The following is a 16,952-nucleotide window of genomic DNA, read 5'->3' on the forward strand; positions in this document are numbered from 1 at the left end:
GATTTTTGGATATATACCATTGCATTGGATCATAGGTTGCTTTCAGTTGGGTTTGTGATAGTTTGATCTTGCTTTGAGATGCATCATTTTGAATCATCAATGATGCGCCTAAGGATGTTACCCTCCGAGAGTTGTGTTACTGAGCATGATCATGCATGATACGAGAAAGATGCATAGATACGGTTGACCAGAACGCCTTCCTGATCCACTACTACCATAATTGGCCCCCTGTACGTCCTACTTTTTCGAAGCCTTTAATGCGCTCGCTATACCAGCCATTAAACCTTGACTTTCTCTCAGATAATTGACTTTAGCTCTTCTTAGATCTCTCACACCACCCGTTCTACCTTGTGCCTTTTTAACTATTTTGATTTCTTTTATCAGAGGACTATTTAATTTGAAACTCATCTCTACACCAATCTTATTAACTACATTTCTCAATCTGAAACTGGTATCTACACCACCTCTTTTTATACCCATTAAAACGCCCGAAAAAGGTGAAACTGATTTTTTGGTTGGATCGGTATACTGTATGACTGTTATCACTGATCCAGCTTTTAATCTATCTGGATGACGTCTTGAGAATAATTCTATATATTGCGATTTGGGTGCTTGGGAATTCAGATGGGTTATTAGGGACCATCCTTTTCTTGGTGATAGGAGATTAGGTGGCGGTGGAGATGGTACTGTTGATGATGATATTAACGCGGAAGGGTTGAAAGGGTATGCTAGATGGGGATATAGTATAGTCAGTCACATGTCTTTCGCAATATTCATGGTTGTAGCATTTCTTGTGAGTTGATCAATCTTTCCATCCCCCTCTTCTTTCATCCTCTCTTCTATTGCAAAAAAATAAATCACTCACATGATGAAGCTGACGATGAAGAAGCGAATCCTCTTGAGCCTGACGCTGATGAGCTAGTCCCCTGTCGGAAAGCATTGGTAGCTTGCGCAAACACTCTTGATATCGTTGTTCGACTCATCTTGGTACGACTGAGATCTCCCGACTTGATGTTGGATGTATGCAGTTGAAGGTAATCTCTTTTATCTTATTCTTACAATCAAATGGCTATCTCGATAGTATTTTCAATCAAAAAGTCACATTTCATATGAAATGAAACTTGGAAACGGGACTATCCTTATCACCGATAGCCCAGAGTACCATGACGTGGCACTGATCTCGGTGCAAGTGGCAAAATAGGCAAAATAACTGGTCCGACTTAACCGAGATTGAACAACATGAAATCACACACTACGAGTAACTATCCATTGATCCTTCTTACCTTGCCTTCCCTTCATCGACTTCAAACATAACATCGTCATCAACAGCTATACATAGACAAAGCAGCTGTCATCTGTCTCTTAACCACACTCGATCAGACGAAGCTGAAGCAAATCAGCTCTTGTCAAGAATCCTTAACAAAGCTACGCGCTTTATTCGCGCCTTCCCGAATGCCAAATCCGATCTTATACCATATATCAATCATAAATATGGGTGTCTAGTCTTCACTCCCACATATCAAATATAACCTTTCGACTCTCACAAAACAGAGTCACAGATAGATGCAAATCCTCTCAAGAGGAAGGATGGGCGAATCGAATGGAGATGATGTCGTAAGTCCCTGACTTGCAAACCCTTGCCGCTCACACGGATGGGGGGGCTGACGACCTTCGGATTTTCGATCTTTTTAAAAGGTCTCACGTCAAGCTAAACTGTCCAAAGCACTCTCAGCTGCTTATCTGAATCATCAAATCTCAGAATTAGAATCAAAAGTGAAAGCGACGACGTTGACTCCTCCCACGCCATTTGATCCAAAGCAAAATCCTCGTTCGCCTACATTCGCCAAAGGAGAAATCAACGGTAATGTCGTACATGAGAGAGACCCAAATGATGATCTTGGCAGACCTGACGATGTTGAAGATTCCGAAGATGTCAGTGAGGAATGGAGAGTAGTCGTAGTTGACGTATCAGCTCTCATGTGGGCTAGAAATGCTGTAAAACGATTAGTCGGTAGAGGCTGGGAAGTCATTGTACCTCTCGAAGGTGAGTTCCCCTCTCAATTCTGCTCCCCGTGAACCTTCCCCTGATATACTGTTACAGCCATTCGTATCCTCGACCTGCTCAAGAAAGGCTCTTCCCCTTCCGCAGTTTCCGCTCGACAAGCAGCTCGTTATATCGAACATGCCACTCGATTCCACTCTTTACTGTCCACCGATCCATCGATAACCGTTCAGCTGGGTACAAACTACAAGAAAGGTCGCGGATTACGTCTTCAACGCGAAGGAGAAAGTAGACCAGTCGATTCGATGCTTGACGAACTTGCCCTCCCGCCAATGGATGGCGATGGGACTTTACCTATTTGGGTGAAAAAAGTATTCAGCTGTGTAGCCTTTTACAAACGAATCATGGACAAAGAATTGGAACAATCGGATGAAAATGGTTTGGAAAAAGAAAGAGGACCCATACTTTATGTCGGAAATCCACCAGTTTTCGTCGAAATTGAACAGGGTCGAAATGAACCGACACCTTCTGGAGGCGACAGACACAAAGAGGATTTTACAGCAAGAGCAGATGGTCATGTCATACTTGAAGAAGCCGCGAGATTTGATCTAACACTGGAAGTATTGAGAGACGATGATACGGAAGTTGAAGCTTCCGGTCTGGGTAGATCAGGACGTGGAATTGGAAAGGGTCAAGGAAAGGGGAGAAATAAGAACGGCAAGAGTAGATCAGACAGGGATGGTCAGAGAAAGAGGAAAGAACAAGATATTGAACCCGTAAAAGAAGTGAGGATCTTGCTTAGAAGACCACCTTCTGTCGGATTAAATGACGAATCACATCCTTCGCCGGAAAGTGGGATATCTACTCTACCAACAAGTGGGAATAGTCCTGCTATACCTGCGCCTCGTCTGCAACCTAGAATCGAAGCGACTCCTATGACAACCATGCCCGGACATCCTCCTTCTATGGGTATGGGTGATTATCCGAGACCGCCTCCTGCATCACACGGTTCACGGCCACCTCCACCAGGTATGCTCCCTCCTCCACCACACGGAATGCGACCTCCTCATCATCATATGAGACCTCCTCCTCCAGGCGGCCCACATGGAATGCACCCGCCTCATCCCCACATGCGACCACCTCCACCACCGCCTGGCGGTCTGCACGGGATGCGCCCACACCTACGAGGCACAGCGCATCATCACGATCACCCTCATCATCCACCACCATTTGTTGAACCTCATGGACGCGGTCGAACTGGCGGTGGAAGAGGCGGGAGAGATCGAAGAGGACCAAAGCAAAGCAATAGCAACGAATTTGTCCTTCTCCAAAGACCAGAATCACTCGTTCGACCACCAATAAACCCTGGGTCAATGGCAAGAATCGATGGACCAGCTCCTTCAGAAGATCGCAGGAATGGCGATAGAATTAAAGGCACCAGAAGGGAAGAACCGAAAGTCATTCTATTGAAAAGACCTGGATGATCTCAAATCATATCGATCATGTTCCACAACTTCCATTGCAACATCGTTGACAACTCTGAACACGGTCATCATCTAGTGTCACCTCATTGATATATGGTGTAAACGCTTTAGCCACGATGTCTCCCTTCAACAACTATATCAAGGACTCTCTCGGGAACGTGCAGCTCATAGCTGTATACTGCAATGGCTCGATCGTTGGAGTATTCTCTCAGGTCCACACAATTTCGATGCATACCTACTACATGTTATTGCAGCCGTGAACAGAACATTGCGAATATGAAAAGCATTCGATGCGGAAATCGCCGAGGAACAACAAGAGCTATATATGTCAATTGAACACAGCTCAAACATCAAATAATGTGTAATCTTCCATAGTACAGCGGTCAGTATATCCGCCTTTCATCAGATCATCTTGAAAGAGATGAAGCAGTGGCGCGGGAGATCGGGGTTCGATTCCCCGTGGGAGAAACCTTTTTGCCTTTTTTTGTCCGTCATAACAAAAACAAAACCAAAAACACCTCAAAAAAGCAAAAAGATGTTCTCCCACGGGGAATCGAACCCCGATCTCCCGCGCCACTGCTTCATCTCTTTCAAGATGATCTGATGAAAGGCGGATATACTGACCGCTGTACTATAGAAGATATTTTGATGTTGGCTTGTTGTTGCAAGTACCATATTCTGCTACGGATTCTTTCCGCACCATTTAGGTCTTACGAAAAGGGACTGAGCTTTTAGCGTCTTGATAAATGACAGACGAACGAATGTGAGACAAGAAAATAACCTACAATGAGAGTATATCGTAGACCGAGATATAGCCATATCAACAGGCCTTAATCGTTGACCATTATTCTGGATCGCATTCATCAGTGAAACAATCGCATGCCGGCCAGTTTATGACATAGCGATATTTGCTTACCAGACTCCGACACCGATATTGTACAGTTTCTGACCTTCTCCTGCAAGAGATCCTGCCAAAGCTGCCTCCCGCTCTTGATCCTCAACCAACTTGATCCTCAAGTTCGATCAGCGTTCTATTTCGAGGTGATCGTATGTTGCAGTTCCCAGAAAGGCAGGAATATCGTCCATCCGGAGCTTGGCGAGGTCGCAATGAGGGTGAGGACTATCGAGAACTACGTATAGCATTGAATGGAAGTGGGCGAATGGGATGTCCCTTCCCATTGCATCAACATGCTTCGCAAGCATATGTCTACGGAGCACTGTAAAGGAAGGGCAGTTTACAGGCGAGTCAGTAGGCTTCTTAAGTTCTCAATAAGTGATGGAGTGAGCAAACTTACCTTTTAGCGCACGCATCAAACGGCACTGATATCGCTCCTTGTCTTCTCCTTCCGCGACGGACTGATGAGATCTAAGCCATCTGTGCAAGACTACTCCTGGGAGGTGGAAACTCGCTTGATGCTCTTGAAGATCGCATGTATCCCACATTCTCCCGATAAGTCGACAGGCGTACACGAATCGTTTTTGCAGAGGTCACAAGCGACCTCATCTTTGGACTTGGACCATGTGTATTGGGAACAGCTCTTTACAAATATCAGCATATACGTCCTACTACTTGTCAAAATCTCTCTCTAACGAGACCTAACGAGACTCACGTTGCTCCTGATCATCGTTATCCTCAGAATCACATCATGTATCCGAGAGTTTGGGACTTTTTGAATTTGTTTCGTCCAACAATACACGATCGCTGCTAAACCCCTCTACTTTCCAACTCGGATCTGGAAGTGGTTCTCGAAGTGGACAATTTGAAATTCGAAGTCTGCAAAGTCCGTATGGTAGATCAATCATTATCGCTCATATGATTTCAGGCTCGATATTTTTGTATACTTTCACTGACCATGGTGTACGCCGAACGACGATGATCAGAGAGTCGACCCGACCTACTTGATGTCAAGGTATCGCTGAATCGGAAGTAGTAAGAGTGTTTGAAAAACGTATACGTATACGTATGTCCCGAATGACGGTGATGGACAAAACCATTCCATCCAAACAATGGAGACAGAGAGAAGATATGTAAATACAGGAAGAAACTTTTGGTTGTGTTTGGTGTGCACCTCTTGATATATCGTCAGCTCATACCCCTTGAAATGCATCAGTAAACCGTGTTTCCATCGTACGCTGTTTGTGCTCCACACAATCATTTCAGTGATGGTAGTGAAGGAACAAACCGACAGTGAAACAGATCGGCCTGAAAAACAGAAAGAAGTTGCATGGAAACAACGATGATCAGGAGGTGACCTTGTTTGAAATGACGTTTCAAAGGGACAAAGAAACGTGTGTGATATCTCCACTTCCAATTGTACATCGAAGCAGTCATGAATGATGTTTGTGATAACGAGAAACGCATTCGCCACGCACATAATGCATACCATATACATCTATAGATCATCCTCACCAAATCCCATTTCTTCTTCGTCCGTCGGATCCTTTTCAAAGAACCCCTTTCCCTCTCTTCCCATTATAGCATAATAAGCCTTTTCACCTTGCTTGGCTTCCCAGTCCAGTCCTTCAGTCAACATGTAGTCTCCTATATAAGGTTCAAGTATGACCAAATTACCCGTGCTTTCCGGCTTGATCGCGTCATAGGAAGGTCGAGTGGCCACGTAGTATGCTTCGAAAGTTGGTTCATTCGTAATCTTCTGTAGGTACGGCCTGAGTATGGCTGACGGTGATGTAGAAGGCGATGAAGCGGCTGTTGATAGATAGATGATATCTAACTTCGCAGTCAGCTCTTTCTCCTTCCATGAGAAGCGTCAGGTCAAGGGGCTCACATTGACCGGCCGGACAGCTTCCTGTACCTTCTCCATTTATATAAGCTCTTACGGCATTTTCTTCTCTGGGAAATACTATAACAGCAGTATCATCGTTTTCTGGTTCTGGTTTCTCCTCATCATCTTCCTCGACAGATAAAGATCTACGCCGTAAGGCTTCAGGCAAGGTGGCAGTGATAGCTATGCAATTTGAAGAGGTAGTCTCTTTTGTGTCGGTATTCGAGCAGGTAAGCAAGGAAGGGGGAAGATGGATCGGAGCGGAGACTAGATGGGATGCGGTGACTGGTCTAGGATGACACGGTATCTGGATTAAGACGCCATCGGGTGTAGTTTCGATAGATGTAGGTGCTGCTGTAGGACCAAGTACATATGTTCCGCCAAAGACAGCACATGCCCTAGAAAGGTAGACGCAAATAAGCATAGGACGAAGAGCCAATTCTGTGTGAGAGAGGAAGAAGCAGAAGGGAACGAATAGACAAGGGGAGCAGAAGAACAGGAGCGGGAGAGAAGGAGGGAAAGAGAGAGAAGAGAGAAGGGGAAGAGCGAAGAAATGACGAAAGACGCCGATACGGGCAAAGGGGAAGAGGGGCGGAAGAGCGAGGAGGGAGTAGGGATCAGATGAACGGGTAGGAGATGAACAGGAAGAGACGAGACGTATTGTTAGATTGGGTAGGGACACGAATGACAGATGAGGATGAGATGACCACTTACCGACAGAAGCCCTGTGCTACTTCACCAGCACCACCATATTGCCCAACCAAAAACGCGCTACCTCCATATCTCCCAATCGATTTCAGATATCTTCTTGTCCTCTGCAGGGCCGGCAGTGTTTGATCATTGGGCGAAGAGCAGTGAGCTATAGCGTATGAGATTGATTCTGTTAATTGTTGAGGTATCGAGAAAGTCCCCTGTAAAAATGTTGAAAGTGGTTGATCTTCTTTTCCTGATCAATCACAACAAATTAGCCAATTATGACGAGCACTTATGAGCGATTTGTCAGCCCACCCTTCAATAGATCATCATTCTCAAATTCTCCAGTAGCAAACAAAAGGAATTTCATTAATTTCCTTTTATCCACCAAACCAATTGATTTATCTTTGAATATTTCTTCTTTACTTCCTGGGACTTTCTTTACTCCTTCTTCCGCATATATCGACGTTGAATCCAATAATTTGAATGAGACATATTTGCTCACATCTGATGCTATCAAGGTATCAATCAATGAACCTCTAGAAGGTAATATAGATGGGAAAAGTGACAGAGAATATCGACGTCGATCATTTTCTAATTGAGGTGTAAGAGGAGTTGTTGAGCTTGAATGATATCTGATGCTGCTTGAGTGACAACTGGAGGAAGAAGAGGCAGACGATGAAGAGGATTGATTAATCGTGTTTGACCAACTGGATAATTCATCTAAAGTGAGAGACGCTTGTTCACCACCGTAGTATACATTTGGATCTAAGTGAAGCACACTTTGGCCTGCTTTAGCTAAAGAAGCGGCTGCTATACTTTCCGCTAAACCCGTTCCAATCACTATCACATCGTAATGATCTGATTCGAGTTCCGCCATTTTGCCGTGAGCCGTGTACGGGTGGAAAGCTCTTGACGATCACGATCCGTATGAATTGCACATGCATGAACAATCTCTTCATCATAAATAATCATTCTCTAGCTGAACTCTCTTGGTGTTCCAGCATCATCATTTTTGGTTGCCTGTATTTGATTCCGTTCCCTTTCATCCGTTACAACACGTCCACGTTGAGTAACTCCTTTCTTCATTTGAATAGCATAATCGTATCATACGACTCAAGAAAACATCAGACATTTAGACGCTTCTATAGCTTGACGACACGCCCAAACGAGCCAAACAAGATGGCGACGTCACTTATTGTGCCTGTCGCTTACATCAGTGTGATGGTAACGGCTTTAGCTATCTTTTCGAGAGTTTATAGGAGGAGAAGAGCTGGTGAGTTGCTTGTTGCTTTGCGGTCACCTTGGGAGTAGGATGGGGGGGGGTCTGATCTGGCATGGTTGTCAGAGTCCTGAAGTTCGCATTGAGGATATACCTGCCCGACAGATGTCCTTGTAATTTATTCAGCCAACCGTATTAACTAATATGTATTTGGATAGCCGAAAAAATATCCTTCGAACCCTGGTTTCCCGCTCATCCATCTCGAGAAATTTATATATCCCTCTTATCTTCATCTACCGATATACCGGACTCTTTACTCAAATCAGCTCTGTTAGTGCGGGCCGTTACAGATGTAAAGAGGATATGGAGATTAAGGGATGATAAGATCGCTTTAACCCAATTACATCAAAGAGGATTAATAGGAGATGACACAATGTCAAGATTCGCTGCTGCTGAAAAAGAATTAGAAGCCGAAATAGTGGATGTCGTATCTGAAGCAAATACTTTCAGGCAAGGTTGGGGACAATTGATTTTCGCTACTGCGACTGAAATGGCACAAGCCGAAAAAACAAGAGAAACAGTTATGAATATACCTAAACTCAAAGTTCAAGAAGGTGAATAGAATTGTCATATGCTGTGTCACGATATGATCCATTCTTAGCGATCTGATGAGTCGGTAGGACGATGACTGGTAAGCTAACCTTTCACTGTATTGCAGAACAACGTATCGCACTACGAAACAAATACCTGCCAGGCTCTGTCCCGCCACCACTCATTCAGCAAGTTCCTCAACCCCCTCAATCTGTTTCAGCGGCTGCGACACCCTCCCCTCCAGCTCAGCAAACTGGTAAAGTGGCTACGCCTCAAAAAGTTCCTTCCGCATCTGCATCACCGGCTTTTGCTTCAGAAGAGACCGTGGGTGGAGGAAGTAACGGTTCATCAAACACTGGTTCACCTGCCTTAGGCAGCGGTGGTAGTGGACCGAATTCAGGTAATGTTAGTACCGCCAGTACCCCTTCCAAGGTAAGTTTGAACGCATATCAAATTGCGAAGAGTATAGCTGATCGTCTTGAGATCCTTTAGTCGTCAGCAAAGAAAAAGGGGAAGAAGAAGTAGAGATGATTGTCGTAATGAGACAGTCAGAGTCATATGCATATTTAATGTCAACTCGTTCTCGGGCTGCAATCATCACAGCCTCTTATGTAACCTAAGGGAAATTGTCACAGCTAATGATCTGCTTGAGCGAAAACTGAACACTCAGGTACTGAGATCCGAGCAGCATGGAGAAGAAAGGAGCAGTGCCACGAATACAACATACTCCAAGACGGGATGTTGATAGAATAGAATGAAAGAGCGTGAACCAATCATGTTCTTACAGGCTGTCAATGGATGTCTTTGCTTGGTTATGAACGCGATGCGGTGCGACAAGCAACTATTAAATCAGAAAGGGCACAGGATTGGCATTGGCACACCTAAAAATACTCCCGGCATATATACTAAAAGAAAGTATCGAAAACGAACATCCCCTAAAAATTCTTGACCGTTAAGAAAAAACCACAACAATCCTTGTTTACCACGTAACCTGATATTGCATTAAGTTGTTTATGCACCGAAACCGTATAGGGTTCGACCTTGTCTCTTGAGAGCGTAGACGACATCAAGGGAGGTGACTAAAAGAGTGAATGAGGAAATTAGCTTATGTTTCATGACTCTAATGGAAAACGAAGGGAATACGCAAGATGACTTACCAGTCTTTCTCTTGGCGTGTTCAGTGTAAGTGACAGAGTCTCTGATGACGTTTTCAAGGAAAATCTTGAGGACACCTCGGGTCTCCTCGTAGATAAGACCGGAGATTCGCTTGACACCACCTCGTCGAGCGAGACGTCTGATAGCGGGCTTGGTGATACCTCTGTAGGAAGCGAATTAATTAGCGATTATTCGTAACATCACAGAGACAATAATAACTTACTGGATGTTGTCTCTCAACACTTTCCTGTGTCGTTTGGCACCACCTTTACCTAAACCTTTACCACCTTTTCCTCGACCGGACATTGTATATAAGTTGTTTGTTTGGGGGGGGGGGTGGTGAAAAGGGGAGAGTGGTGAGAGGATTTGTTTGTTTGTTTAGAAGAAGGGGAAAAGGAAGTCAAGTCAAGAAACGTTTGAATCTTATGTAGGTGAGGAAATTACGTGGTGAGGGAGTCGGGGATGTGACGAGGTTGTTTGTGATCGCGAAAACAAAGAGTGGCAAAAACATGATGGATCAAAACAACAGTCAATCAAAAAAGGTACGAGGCGCAAATCAATCAGTGATTCGGCGTTATCTCCTTTATTACGGCGATATGGAGACACCTTTGTGATATCAATCACGTGATATGTAGTTGGTTCCAGCTTGATCCTGACGCGGCAATAAACAGCTTGTGGCGCTTGATTCATTCCATTCATCACATCCACCTCGTGTATGGCCAGGGGCAAGAGAAGGAGAAGAGAGAGTTGCTAGCAGGAATTCCAATCCTCAAATCGTGAAGTCATAGCCTCCGGAATCAGGTCCTTTTACCTTCCGCTGTGATGCCTATGAAGTTCCAAGCAATGAGTTGATCACCCACGTTTGTCATGGACCTAACACGTGGACCCCCATCCCTGCTCATCTTACAGGTAATATGTCGTGAAAAATAATGCATGTAGGTCATCCGAATACAACAAACACATCAAGCAATATCTTCAACATGCAAAATCTTCTCATCTCCTGTTCTATTCCATGAGTTCCTGACTACCCAATCCAGTCCATCTACAACATCTCCAGTCTCAGTACTCAATTCCCATCCTCCAAGGTCTATAGAACATGGTTCATGTATCCATAGGTCCGCAATGACCTCTTCCTTTTCACCGGCTTTCAGAGTCCCTTTTCTCGTCAGCAAACCTGTGTACTGTGCGGGAGATAACGTATTGTCTAATGACGTTGTGGAAGGTCGGGGTAGTTTCAATATCCATCTTACAGGGAGAAGAGGTGACGAATTCGATATTTCAAAATTGACAGGAAGTTTTTTAGCTCTATAAACAACAGAAATTCAAACAAGCAGATTATCGTCAGCTCTGCTTCTTCCTTCACAAATAGGGAGGTGAGATTGACACTTACACATTCTGCTTGAAGTCGTGTTTTACTTTCCCTCTTTCACCCACTCTGATTCTGACTTGAACAGGATCGTCTTCTTTGGCTAATACACCATCTAGTACACTGTCCATGAGCACTTGCCGTAGTCTTGATGTTTCTTCGTACATTGTTCGAGTTGATTTATTTCCTGATGCTATAGCGATATTGATCGTTTTCCTTATCTCTTCCACTAGTGAAAATGCAGGAGAAGGATGCAAGGAGTGAATGAATATTTGACCTTGTCTGTCGGAGATGGAGTATTTGATTACTAGGTCTAGATCTAATGGCTCAATAAGAGGGAAAAGCTTTGCTAGTGATATGGATGAAATTGTAGGAAATGAGCTGGTCAGTTGTTGTAGACGGTGAGAACGCCTTGCAGCGAGATAAGATGGTAGATCATCCGTTGAGATACTGGGTCCGGCAATGGACGTAGAGGAGTCAAGTGAAGCCGAGATCTCGTCCAAAGGTTGTCCTTGAACCAACTTGCTCAGCGCTTCTATTGTGGCGGACTGACATAAATCAGTCTTGGTCGAAAGCTCCTTCTTAACAGGGATGATGGAGCGTAGGACCTGATTCGGAAAAAGGGTCTCAAAACTTCACGGTAAATAAGTCAGTATTTGCGATAATGAACATGATTAAAATTCACCTTTGGACAGGATTCGTTTCCCAAATTGGACTAACTCCCTTCACTCCATCGATCTGCAGAATCTCACTGGACATATTCGTTGTTTCCAGTATGATGGCGAATTCTAGAGGTGTCTTCTCACACAATCTGACCTGAGCTTCAACGTTGATAATAGGTAGACTTTCTATCTGATAAGAAACAGTCGTAGCGAATGTTTGTGGATCGTCTCCAGGATTGGAGAATGTAATCAAACCGAGCATATCCATTATCCTAGGATTTGAGAGGGTTATGATAACCGGAATTTCGCGTTCCTCTCCCGGTGAGATTTTATCTTGATATATAGACATTACGGTGTTAGGTTGTATTAGGTTTGGTATACTAAAAGGGGTATCTGAATGCTTGGTATCTACATGAACACAGGATGTTGACTTAGTGGTTCTTCTGCGTTAACAAACATCGAGAATGGGAATTTCGACTAACCTTCTTTACGCCTTATCAGCCCAACATGATTCCATATCATTCCCACATTTTCAACTTGCGTCTTGCCTCTGTTGAATAATCTGATTCTACCTTCGACTTCTTCACCTGCATAAGCTCTATCCGGAAAGCCTTCTAATTCCACATGTAGTCCCGCTCTCGAGGATGTCACATTAACAGTCAGACTTGTATCTTCTGCATAAGTGGGATTGAGCCTCTGAGCTTTTGTACCATGTAGTCTCCTACCCTTTTTAGTGAGAGCTTGGACACAAGGGAAAAAGCGATGGAACAAAAATGTGACGTTTGATAAGTGTATGGTCGAGGCCCACGAAGGTGTTACGGAGAGAGAGATCACTCGTGTCTCATATGGTTCAAGAGATATCTCGGAGATAGTCTCAACTGTGATATCTTCGGTAGGATCAATGGTGAGTGTGATATCCGTCAGGACAACAGGGGAATTCAGTGGATTCACAGCTACAAGCTCGACTTGAAACGTTTCTGTGTGAACAGATTTGATCAGCCAAATGAAGTTTTTTAAGGCAAGCAACTTTTACTCACCACCTTCGCCAACGACTATCCTTTTTGCATCAGGTAAGAGAGTCATGGGTTTCTTTCCTTTTCTATCCCAGGTGCTGAGCACCTGTCCTTCTAATTCAGTCCATTTCTCCCTAGATTTACCAGAATAAGACGATTCTGAAGAAGGAATTATACGGGTTTTCTCCGAGTCAAACACAGGCGTTGGAAGTTTGAGCTTCTCATATGACTCCGCTAATAACTCAGGACGAGCAGCAAGTTGCTGAAACTTAGTGTCAGCAATTAATAAGCTTGATCGAAATGCGTCCACTCACCTCGTACGCTTGCGCCATATCTTGCAGTGGACCAGCTTGAGATCCTGGTACACCTGTATCCTCCCTCCTCAACAGCCTCAAAAAGTGCTCAACTGCCACATCACTTTCACCAAGCGTGTAAGCTTGTCTACCAAGGGAATATTCGATTCGATCTTGAGCGGATGTCCATGGCGAGATCCTGTACAGTTGAGAAGCTCGTTCAAGGCATCGACGGGAATATGTTTTCTATCGAAAGCTGAGTTTAGCAGGATCCTTTCTAGGACCACAGAGAGGGAAAAAATTACCAGACCAGCAGTCTCGTACCTTCTCGCAGCTAGAGCCAAATGGAACGCCCTCCTTCTTTTTCCATTTGAACTTTTCCCACCTTTCACATCTGCGGCAGCCGCTTCTTCGATCATTACTGCACTTGGAACTTCATCAGCTTCTCCGGCACCTTTGACCAATGCAGCCCCTACTGCTCTCCATTCTCCAATCATCTTCCAGCATTCATAGTAGAGGACCGTGATTCTTAACGCATCGAGTTGAATGTGAGTCGCTGGAGCATGTTGATGGTAGGCAGTGACAGCTTGTTCAAGCCATGATGTAATCTCAACGTGTTGAAGATTGGTAAATGGGATAGGTTTCATTGTCGGTGGAGAAGAAGGCAGAAAGAATGGGTGTGACAGCAGTTGGCATAAGCCGTACATTTCCGTTGCTCCCGCTGCATATCTCCAAGCTCTATCTTGGGCAAAATCCTTACGAAGAGAATCATAAACTCCTCCAGCGAACTTGTAGTCCCGAAGCATGAACGCGAAATCAGCCAAACGACGAGAAAGGGCTTCCACAGCTGACATAGGGTAACTACATTCAAAATCGTTAATATGACGAAGTGATTGACGAGAAATGAAGAACTCACTACCCCTTGACAGCATTATAACCAGTCGGGGATGTTCCAGGAGCTGGACTATTTGGTCTACTACCGAAAAACTTTCTTCCTGCTCCAAATAATCTACCGGTGATACCTCTTCGATTGGCATGATAAACCTCGTTCCATTCTCTCACTCTAGCTTCCATCCAAGGAACCAGACTCTGGCCCACTAATTCCCTCACTAAAGCCGCCAACCTCTGGGTATCTTCAGCACTCAATTTCGACCCATATAGCTTTCTTCTGACAGGTCTTGAAGGTGAGAATGGTGTATTCGATACTGCTGTTTCGCCAAGTGAAGCTGAAGCTGCTGCCATGGGTGAAAGAGTAAGGGAAGAAAGAGCTGATGCGTATACTTGAGAAAGGGCAGAAGGATTCGATTGTTCGGGTGTAAATGGTCTCGGTAACGGTATTGATGAATGTGTAGATATGTCTGGAGACATTGGTGGTTCTCGATGCTCAATTTGTGAGTTGATTACCAGTAAAGTAGAATGTGGTCCATAGGCCTTTTTGACATTTGCCAACAGCTCATGAGCCCTGCCATCCTCAGAAAGTCAGTACAAACTGACATGACCATTTATATCAGACTCACGTTGCCATATCATCTCCCATTGTACTAATATCGTGTATTACAACGTAAAATCTGAGCACTGTATTTCCATCCATCCAAGGGACATTTTGAGCAGCTGTAGCGGTACTCTGCGTATGAAGCTTATTCAGCATCCCTAGCGGATCTAAGGTTGCTGTCGAAACTGCATATAAGATCCCAACTGGGTGATTGAACGTTTCATGACTTGCCAACGGTCTGGAAGAAAGTAAAAGAGATCGAGTGAGGGGATAATGTTGTTCTTCCTCTATATCGAAGGGATGCATGAGATATCAGCTTGCCCTCATCGACAAAGTTCTTGAATTGCCATCATTACTTACCTGGCTTCTTGGCCCCTACGAAACTACTTATCAGGTCTACTGTTATATCAGGATTGGGCGCTGATAATGTCGGATTTACATATACCGATTCGAAGGAAACGAACCGTAATGGAAATGTAGGATGAATCGTTGGTGTAAGTGTGCTCGATAATATGGACACTGTGACCAATATCAGATCTGAACCTCTGATAGTCAAAAGAAAGGCCATCTACTCACCTCTCTCCGCACCGCCCTCCCACGGTCTCAAGAGCTCTTCGAGTCCCCGACACCCATTCGCTTCGCAAGACTGGATGACATCTTGAGATGTGAGGACAGCTATTCGCGGTGAAAGCGACTGGACTATTGACAGCGGAGGAGACGGCATGGTTGACGGCCCCTCTCACAGGGTCCAGTGGTGTTGCTATCAACGTGTATGACGTGTAGATGTATGTTGAAAGCCAGGTCTAGCTTTGAAAATGTCTCTTTGCTGTATGAATATTGACATGCACTGTATGCATTCATCCAAAAGCCACTGAGCGCGCCGAGAATGACCCGACGAGAGGGTACTTCGCAACAAACCGAGAAATAGGCTTGTGAGCTGTTACCGTCTGTCGCGCCTATCTAAATGATTCCTCGATGACATTTGGGAAATAATATCTTTCTCAAAAAAGTTGTCGCTCGTCTTTTTCGCTTTCTGCTGATATAACTTTGTGCCTCAGCTGTAGTTCCATAGTCCTCATCTCAGAAGTCTCAGTTGTACTTACTCGGCTCAGCATGTCGACAACGCCTATACGGACTCTTGCCTCATCGGCATCCCGCATACCAGTTATCAGACGATCAATCATCCCTTGTTCATCTCGATATGCCTCTTCTTCTTCTTCTTCTTCTTCCAAAACTTCTACTCAAACTTCGCCTCTTCCCAAAGACGATTGGGTTCTTCCTGATATACATGTTGGACCCACTCATTCTTCTCGATACTCCCAACACTACAATAACACATTAGCGGCCGATTTGATGTACATGACATATTCTCATCGATTAGCACAAAAACCACCTAAACCCGAACCTATCCAACCTCCTCAAACCGCATACGAAGCTAATAGACCACGACCACCTATAATGCGAGGTAATAGAGCACTACGAACACAAACCACATCTATCGAACCTGAATCAGTGCCGAAGCTTGAATCAATTATCATCCATACAATGGTAAAAGAAGCCATAGCTAATAAATCAACCTTGCTATCTGCCATAATGGCTTTGAGAGCTATTTCAGGTGAAACACCTAATGGAGGAGGTAGAAAAGGTTCATCAGGAGTAGAAGTGATAGTAGCTAAAAAATCTGCTGCTGCATGGAAATTAAGAGCTGGAATGCCAGTCTCAGTCAAAGTGGAATTGAAAGGTGAAGCAATGTACGATTTTATCCAATCTTTAGTGGATTTCGTTTTGCCTAGATTAAGAGATTTTCCTGGAATCCCTTTACCTCCTTCGTCAACACCCAAAAACTCTCCTGCAAGTCTAACTGGTGTTGTCAGTTTCGGTTTCTCACCTACGACAATGAGTTTCTTCCCTCAAATAGAAGCAAACACAGATGCTTATCCAAGATTACACGGTTTCCACGTTTACTTCAAAACTAGTCTGAGAGGCGAAAACGCTCATGAATACGCCAGGACTTTGGTCAGTGGATTCAGAATACCTTTCCACAGGAGATAAGCAAGGTATCAAAGGGAGAAGTCGTGCATAGGGGATGAGATATATTTGATAGGACACCGAGTAGAGGTAACACCTGGTTTAGCGATGTAAGAAGATTACGCAAAACAACAGAATGGGGTCGGCGTAATGTTTCATACATATGAC

The 16,952-nt window shown here is 44.4% G+C and overlaps 7 protein-coding genes across 7 annotated transcripts; 3 read left to right on the forward strand and 4 right to left on the reverse strand.

The window, feature by feature from the left end:
- Positions 1 to 237: 237 nt before the first annotated feature.
- IL334_002607 (ribosomal protein L19) lies at positions 238 to 983 on the reverse strand (the record flags this gene model as incomplete). Its single annotated transcript, XM_062934351.1, has 2 exons — positions 238 to 728; positions 866 to 983. The coding sequence occupies 2 exons, from the start codon at positions 981 to 983 to the stop codon at positions 238 to 240; spliced, it is 609 nt and encodes a 202-aa protein (XP_062790402.1).
- A 604-nt stretch (positions 984 to 1,587) lies between these two features.
- IL334_002608 (uncharacterized protein) lies at positions 1,588 to 3,486 on the forward strand (the record flags this gene model as incomplete). Its single annotated transcript, XM_062934352.1, has 3 exons — positions 1,588 to 1,614; positions 1,696 to 2,044; positions 2,102 to 3,486. 3 exons carry the CDS (start codon positions 1,588 to 1,590, stop codon positions 3,484 to 3,486), a joined length of 1,761 nt encoding a protein of 586 aa, XP_062790403.1.
- Positions 3,487 to 5,879: 2,393 nt separating this feature from the next.
- Positions 5,880 to 7,842, reverse strand: IL334_002609 (uncharacterized protein; the record flags this gene model as incomplete). Its single annotated transcript, XM_062934353.1, has 4 exons — positions 5,880 to 6,214; positions 6,273 to 6,667; positions 6,984 to 7,215; positions 7,278 to 7,842. 4 exons carry the CDS (start codon positions 7,840 to 7,842, stop codon positions 5,880 to 5,882), a joined length of 1,527 nt encoding a protein of 508 aa, XP_062790404.1.
- A 302-nt stretch (positions 7,843 to 8,144) lies between these two features.
- On the forward strand, positions 8,145 to 9,300 carry IL334_002610 (uncharacterized protein; the record flags this gene model as incomplete). Its single annotated transcript, XM_062934354.1, has 4 exons — positions 8,145 to 8,238; positions 8,403 to 8,798; positions 8,903 to 9,207; positions 9,268 to 9,300. The coding sequence occupies 4 exons, from the start codon at positions 8,145 to 8,147 to the stop codon at positions 9,298 to 9,300; spliced, it is 828 nt and encodes a 275-aa protein (XP_062790405.1).
- Positions 9,301 to 9,786: 486 nt separating this feature from the next.
- Positions 9,787 to 10,236, reverse strand: IL334_002611 (histone H4; the record flags this gene model as incomplete). Its single annotated transcript, XM_062934355.1, has 3 exons — positions 9,787 to 9,854; positions 9,933 to 10,093; positions 10,154 to 10,236. The coding sequence occupies 3 exons, from the start codon at positions 10,234 to 10,236 to the stop codon at positions 9,787 to 9,789; spliced, it is 312 nt and encodes a 103-aa protein (XP_062790406.1).
- A 656-nt stretch (positions 10,237 to 10,892) lies between these two features.
- IL334_002612 (uncharacterized protein) lies at positions 10,893 to 15,480 on the reverse strand (the record flags this gene model as incomplete). The annotated part of the gene is made up of 11 exons (XM_062934356.1): positions 10,893 to 11,235; positions 11,321 to 11,929; positions 11,982 to 12,366; positions 12,441 to 12,935; positions 12,996 to 13,233; positions 13,286 to 13,510; positions 13,570 to 14,125; positions 14,181 to 14,726; positions 14,782 to 15,043; positions 15,117 to 15,275; positions 15,333 to 15,480. 11 exons carry the CDS (start codon positions 15,478 to 15,480, stop codon positions 10,893 to 10,895), a joined length of 3,966 nt encoding a protein of 1,321 aa, XP_062790407.1.
- A 389-nt stretch (positions 15,481 to 15,869) lies between these two features.
- On the forward strand, positions 15,870 to 16,808 carry IL334_002613 (uncharacterized protein; the record flags this gene model as incomplete). The annotated part of the gene is made up of 1 exon (XM_062934357.1): positions 15,870 to 16,808. The coding sequence occupies one exon, from the start codon at positions 15,870 to 15,872 to the stop codon at positions 16,806 to 16,808; it is 939 nt and encodes a 312-aa protein (XP_062790408.1).
- Between the last annotated feature and the right edge of the window lie 144 nt (positions 16,809 to 16,952).

The sequence above is a fragment of the Kwoniella shivajii genome, chromosome 3, assembly GCF_035658355.1.
Source record: "Kwoniella shivajii chromosome 3, complete sequence".
NCBI lineage: Eukaryota > Fungi > Basidiomycota > Tremellomycetes > Tremellales > Cryptococcaceae > Kwoniella > Kwoniella shivajii.